General features: G+C 43.8%; 1 protein-coding gene across 1 annotated transcript in view; it reads right to left on the reverse strand.

The window, feature by feature from the left end:
- ablim3 (actin binding LIM protein family, member 3) overlaps positions 1-7,500 on the reverse strand; it is a gene marked incomplete at its 5' end in the record, with an annotated part of 53,106 nt that overhangs the window by 20,592 nt on the left and 25,014 nt on the right. Inside the window, 3 exons of the mRNA XM_080034964.1 lie at positions 2,020-2,113; positions 2,930-3,056; positions 5,947-6,062. Of these exons, the coding sequence (XP_079891090.1) occupies positions 2,020-2,113; positions 2,930-3,056; positions 5,947-6,062 (337 nt within the window). The remainder of the gene's footprint in view (positions 1-2,019; positions 2,114-2,929; positions 3,057-5,946; positions 6,063-7,500) is intronic.

Consider the following 7,500-nt stretch of genomic DNA (forward strand, 5'->3'; position numbering starts at 1 on the left):
AAAGTCAACGACTACAAGAACCAATCAGGGGAGGCCTTCCCCTAACGGACAGAAAGTGTGTGTGTGTGTGGGGGGGGGGGGGGGGAGGGGTCTGGTCTGACTGGAGGCTAGATTGACAACTACATGGACCAATCAGGGGCTGCCTTCCACCAACGGACAGGGCTGGTCTGCTCCCCACGGAGATTGGAGAAAGACCAGATTGATATGCGAGAGAGATAAAAAAATGTGAAGCTTGCACAAGATCAGGCTGGTCGCGTAATGCTATTTCACGGTAGTTTTCACAGATAACTAAAAGTCAAGTCAATGTAAGTTTGTCTGTGTTCATGGATCCAACTTTATGTGAGTCAAATCACTTTCCTGCTGCATCTTTAGGAATCATTAATCATTAGGATGTCAACATTTGAGAATGAATGACAGAGACAGAGAGAGAGAGAGAGAGAGAGAGAGAGAGAGAGAGAGAGAGAGAGAGAGAGAGAGAGAGAGAGGCTCACAGCTAAAGGCTGACGTGTCCCCATATCTATAAATAGCCTGGAGAGGGCTGATCATCAGGAACAAAGGACTTTACACCAGCCTTCCTGACAAGCCGGGGTGCACGGGGACTAACCAGGCCCCCTGTGTGGAGAATGTGTCTATGTACCCACAGCCCAATGGTCCCACAGCTCTATGTTCTAACCATAGAATAGAGAATAGTATGTGTGTGTGTGTGTGTGTGTGTGTGTGTGTGTGTGTGTGTGTGTGTGTGTGTGTGTGTGTGTGTGTGTGTCGGTCTCACTCCTATTCTAACTTTTCCCTGTCCCCTAACCCTGACCACCCAGCCGTGATGCCTGAACCTAATCGCCAATTTCAGGGACATAGGGCTGTGGGACCATCGGGCTGTGGGAACATAGGGATGACACCCGTCCGTGCATGTGCGTCCGACAAACTTTTCCTGTGTCTGCTTCTCCCTTTGCTCAAGTACTAGCAGAGGAGGCACTTCCAAAACAAGTCATTAGCATCTGCGCTTTAAAACTTTCATTATTTATCTTTCTCAGGGCGCACTCACACTAGGTGCACACTTTTTGGGTTAGCGTCATTGTATCTGATTGTTTTTGAATATGTCCATATGGCCAAAGTTGCAGCAAACATTCCACTTCCACATCAGACCAAAGTGAACCCATCGAAAAAAAAATGTATTGTCCGTTGCGTGCATGGACGTATTGGGTCATGGGGAACCGTCTCATATAAATGTACGACAGGGCACCATCTATGTACATGCTGGTGCCCATGCCAGTGAATTTTGATACAACATTTGTATCACCGCGCAATCTTAAGTCGCACACTCCCTACAGCACAGCGGGGCTTAAAGGGGACTGAAATGTAACTGCACGATTCTGATAAGACTGATAACACTCAATCAACAGTCAACTGCATATTTGAAAAAAAAATATGTTTCCCACGATTCCATTCCAATTCTTGTAGTCGCGATTCGATTCAAAAATCAACTGTCGATTCAAAACGAGTTAAAAGGAGGATTCTAGGATCTAATTATGCCATGAATTATGGCAATTAAGGTCCATGGCTTATCCATCTTCATTTGATGTCTATTTCAATGAGAAGCTTGTAATGCATGTGATTTTTAATGTTAACTTTACTGGCAGCAAAATACATGTATTCTATTCAAAATCGCAGAATATATGAATCACAATTTGTACATGGTAAATGGACTCCACTTATAAAGCGCTTTTCCCTGGTTTTTCACAGACTCAAAGCGCTTTACACTGTTTTCTACACATTCACCCAATCACTCACACATTCATACACCGATAGCAGCAGCTACCTCGCAGGGTGCAAGCTAACTATCGGTAGCAAATTTGGGGTTCAATGTCTTGCCCAAGGACACTTCGACGTGTGGCGGGGAGACGGGGGATCGAACCACCTACCCTGATCTCCAGAGGCGTCCTCCCTGCCCACTTTGCCACTGCCGCCCCATGAATATTGTTTTCACCACTCCCTAGCTGAAATCTGTTCCCCCGTTCTCACCTCCAGAACCCTTCCACTGATGTATCTGCTGCAGCTCTCACACTTCACCCCGTACTGGGCGTGGTAGTCGGCCTCACAGTATGGCACTCCATCCCTGAAACAAGATAGAAGAGAAAAACTTAAAGTAATGTAGAGTGTCAAATGAACATGTTTAGCCTATCTCCTGTATAGGGAAACTGGATACGCATACTCCAGTGTGCCTATTTGTATTTCTTAGAGGAATCCAATGCTTTGAAGTGTAGTGTTTCCCTATGTGTGTTTTGCTGCTTCAACTAAGGATGTACTGATACCAGAAATGTAATAGTCGATACCATTAGTAGTGGAATGCCACGGTTCTCGAGCCCAATTCCATAAAACAAAGAATCCCATCTACTTCAACATACATTACTTTATTAAAAACCTTGTACCATTATTAAAAACAGTGGCATGTAGCCTTTAAGTCATACATAATAAAAAAAGAGATATTAACATTTCAAAAACAACAACTGCCCTATCCAATTTCCTAGCTTCATGGGAGTTTTTGTCGTATTTTTCTGTGCCTCCGAATGTTTATTGTTGATATCCCATGCTGTTGTACCTCATCTGTAGGCCTTTAACAGCTGACTAGAACAGACTAGTACCGTCACATTTTCAAAATGTTGGTATTGACTACTGGGTAGTATCTCGTGACATCCCTACTCTTGGTCTTTCCGTAACCAATACATCCGTGGACTCCCGTTGTGAAACCCACTTGTTTTGCTCCTTCAATTCCTGACCCCAATGCCCCATACTAAAGGTGGTGGTGCCCCCACTAGCGGGTATAAAGTACATTTACGAAATAACACAACTTGACAACGTGAATTATAAACAAGATATAAGAAATCCCATTAGAACACACTGTGAAGCATTACACTACATACAGCACACTCACTTGCTGATGTACTCTCCGGTGAGGGCCATGTTGCAGGTGCGGCATCTGAAGCAGCTGACGTGCCACTGCTTCTCCAGAGCCAGCAGAGACTGACCCTGCTTGATCTCAGCCCCACAGCCGGCGCAGTCTGCAGGGAGGAGACGGTGTGAGGACGAGAGACAGTAAGAAGGAAAGGAATAGACAGAGAGAGAGAGAGAGAGAGAGAGAGAGAGAGAGAGAGAGAGGGATGGTCAGTTTAGCTAACTTCTTGTCACTGACTGCAGTTAGCAGTCCCCTCCGTAGTCCCTACGTCACCAAATTAATGCACTGCGGTCTTCAAGCAGCGAGTTATCTAGCATCATCTTAGATCCGTGTGATAAAACATGGTAAAAACCATCAAAACAGACATTGGTAAGGATGTTTTACCTGCTCCGCCATTGTAGGCACAAACACATTCACCCATCTGTCTTTGCACGTGCACCGGCAGTGAGACGAGTGCCGGTTTGTAGCGTTCTCTCTTCTGATTGGTTATCAGTAGTGGGATCCCCGAAAAGTGTATTTGCCGATTACATGCAGAATGAGTGACTGAGAGATCGGCTTTATGAAACGTGCACACTATATAAGTGATCACTGTACGAATAAAGAGCGATTTAACACTTATATTAACATAAATGAATCGCTTACTTCACCTTTAAACACCTACTGTGTTCCTGAGTGTAGTTTTCCTATACCCCCTGCGGCACAAGCCACCTTCTTAATCAATAGCTGTACTTATGGGGGATATTGCAAAGAACAATGCTGGGGGGCTTGTCCCCACCTCCATTGTAAGCACCGTTAAACATGATTTAATGCAGGCAGGAAGTAAGAGTATCACTAAAACAGCCATCGGGCAGTTACTAACCCCCCCCCCCCCCCCCCCCCCCCCCATCACATGAGCCATGTATGAATCTCTATCTGTGTACTCCTCTGTCTCAAACACACACACGCACTCACACACACACACACACACACACACACGCACACACACACACACGTACAGTGGCTTGCAAAACATTTGCACATTTTGTCACATTACAACCACAAAACGTTAAATGTATTTTATTGAGATTTTATGTGATATACCAACACAAAGCGGTGCACAATGGTGAGGTAGAAAGCCCAAGGAATGTCCTCACTTTCAAAAAATGTCCTCACTACGATCAAAAGCCAAAACTGGTCCTCACAAATATGTCTGTACAAGTACACACACACACACACACACACACACACACACACACACACACACACACACACACACACACACACACACACACACACACACACACACACACACACACTGAACTGTACACAAGCATACTGTACATCACATGTTCCTCACACAGACAGCCCCTAGCAGGCGTTATTGACCAAACACTGAAAAGGGGCAAAGAAAATCACGACAGCACAGAGGCTGCACAATGATAGATGGCTGCGGAGTGTCAGAAGGGTCAGCTCTCCATTTGTTTCCATTTGGAAGACGTTTGGCTTAGCTTAACCTTTTCCTGGCCAATAGTACTGTGAGCCTGTGAGAAAAGCCTGGAGGTAGACACTAGGTACCTCTCCTTCACTGCTGCCCTGACACCCAAGACAAACTGTGTTAAAACTGCAGTGTATTGAGGCAGGTTCCCCGCAGTCCAAATAAATCTTAAGCTGTCATTTGGCAGTGATAGTGCTGAGTCTATACCAGGGCATGGATTTCAGAGCCACACTGTTACTATTAAGAACAGATGGTTGTTTTCTTCTGAGTCACGATGGCATTGCAATGTTAGCCATGGGATGATGTCATAATTAGATGATCAAAAAAATGATGTAGGTATCTCAGCTTGTGAAAGCAAATACTGTATTTGGTGCTTTTATGACGTGATGCATCTGGTCAAAGATTTTGAAATATTGTTTTGAGGAGACAAAAAGAGTGGGTAATAATTTGCCTTTTCCCCCTAAAATATTGTTTTTGACTAGCTAAATATATTGCTACATCTTTTGCCAAACAGAGCATTCATTTGCATTCTTAATTTTTTTATATTTTAGAGGAACAGCGTGTAACTGCCAGTGCGTTTAGTGCTACATTTAGTGTGTGTCCCGCCTCAAAGACTTCCATGCTCGTAATACAGAGTGATAAACAAGTACCTGGGGAGCCGTTTGGATTTTTATCCTCCTGAATGAACCGTTTTTTCATTGCCCTCCCCACCATCTGTTATTACTGCACAGCCATTGAGCAGCAGTCTGACGCCTGTATGCCACACTTAACAAATGATTCACTATCACTCACTATTGCCAGTGCTGTGGGATCATAATCTCTGTCAGTTCTTTTGCTTTATACTGTGAAGGAGACGGCTATGCATTCTCCCTGCATATGCCTGTATAACAACACAGAAGATATTAAGCTCATTATTAACTTAATGCAAACTCTTAAAGGTGGGGTACGCAATTCTGGTTAATGTTTTTTTTAACAAAATCTGTGAATATCTCCTCACAATCTGCTACTTGTCCATATCTAAAATCGGGAGGGTAAAAAAAAACACCAGTAATTTTTTCAGTGCACTAACAGTATGGACTGGAAGCAGATTTTGTAGGAGATATTCACTGATATAACAAACAGTGATTATTTGAGTAAAACAAACATTCTCTAGAATCCCTTACCCCACCTAAATAGTACATACTGTATGTTAAGATGCATACGCAAAGGCAGGACTACGTAACAATTGGAATGCAATGGATGCACAAAACCCTACTGTCTGCATTTTGACAGTAATGGATGAGTGATGAGTCTGTATGTGTGTGGTTGCATAATTCTCTCAGCTGGGCAGATCAGCGCGACAGGTTAAACCAGTGATTGTGACAGACACTTGATTAGTTAAATGACTTAAATGGGCCTGGCGGACACATTGCATAAGACTGAGCCACATTGCAGCTCCCCGGAAGCCCCCCCCCCCCCCCCCCCCTACATAGAGCAGGCAGGCAGGCAGAGAGAGAGAGAGTCAGGGTGCTGCTGGACTTACGGCTGGGCCCGTGGATCTTGATGGGTTGATTTGGCTTGGCGAGCGTGCGGGAGCAGTGGTGGCACACGCAGTCCTTCCCGCTGAACGTCACCCTGTCTCCGATGGGGAAGGGTTTACTGAGAGAGGAAATAAAACAAACAGAGAGAGAGGGAATGAAAAAACAAGCACACAATGAGAAATATTTAAAAAAATCCTGAAGTGATTCTGCACACCTACCATCATCACTCCTCCACATTCTCCAGACTAACTCACTACCTAAATATTTCATGTCCAAATTTGGCAAGACTAAATTCCCTTCCCCACCGACAGGCCAAAACAAGGGCCAATACAAGATAAACACAGGCTGACATCCTACATGAACCTTAAATTGCATTTCCAAACTGTTAAGGCGGCGGGGTTAATAGGACGTTGATTGTAGCAGGAGCACCTGGCTGTGCTCTGTGATTTAAGAGCTGATAATGAGCAAAACTGCCTCTCTCAGTGAGAATAAAAACTTATAAGGGAGACTGTGTTGGAGTGCATACTGATATCTAAGGGTCTGTCTGTCCGCCCAGCTTGCTCTAGTCTAGCTCACTCCCTATTACACAGCTGATGAAATGACAAAATGAAACAATGAACATTTATTTGAACCAGTTCAACTCATTCTCTTATATCAGATGTCAAAGAGCCGAACGACCTCTCGTAAATTAAAAATACTCCTCGGGGAAGGACACAGTGACAAATTGTATTTTTGATGATTGGCAAGATTGTTATTTAAACTTTCTTGCCAATAAAGCCCATTTGAATTATATTGATGCCACTAGTCACTATTTCAACGGCATACAATCTAAACTAAGATTGAGAGGAGTAAACGGACACAGAAAGACACACACACACACATGCTGACAGGCAGAGTACATGACGGCCAGACACTTAGCCTATTAAATAACATTTACCACGACATAATGCATGATGTTTGGTCTTCTCTTTCCTCCTAGCGTTTTGCCTAGACATGGATTGATTTCTTTAGGACTGGGAAGCATGTGTGAATGAATGGGCGTGCTAAAAGGCTTAGGGTAGGCTGTTTAAAAAGACATAGACAGCAGTAATCCTTTTACTCCCCCCACTGAGGGCTGCAGCCAGAGCCATGAAGACCCAGAGGGAGGCTACAGTGTCCAGCACAGCTCCCCCAGTCAGCAGCACACACGTAGGGATGCACCGATCCACTGTTTTTCAGTATGATTCCATTCCGATATATGGCTTATGGCATCCCACATCGATAGTGTCCGATGTCATAGTTAGTATACATTCTTTTCTTGGAGGTGATGTTTTGTGTAAGGTCAGGAAGGCTTAATCAACACAGACATTCTAATTTAAAATAGCAAAAAAAATACAATAATGCATAAATTTGAACAGTTTTAACCTGTTTTAATACAGAAGAACTTTGTGCTTAACACATAGCTGTGGTCTTAACATTTGAATTTATCTCATACACGGTCGCCCATTAAGTTGGAATCAAATATTTGTGATTTCTTCTCATGAAATGATTGTGATAATGTGATTTATTCTTGATAG

This window comes from Ammodytes marinus (assembly GCF_949987685.1).
Source record: "Ammodytes marinus genome assembly, chromosome: 10".
Lineage (NCBI taxonomy): Eukaryota > Metazoa > Chordata > Actinopteri > Uranoscopiformes > Ammodytidae > Ammodytes > Ammodytes marinus.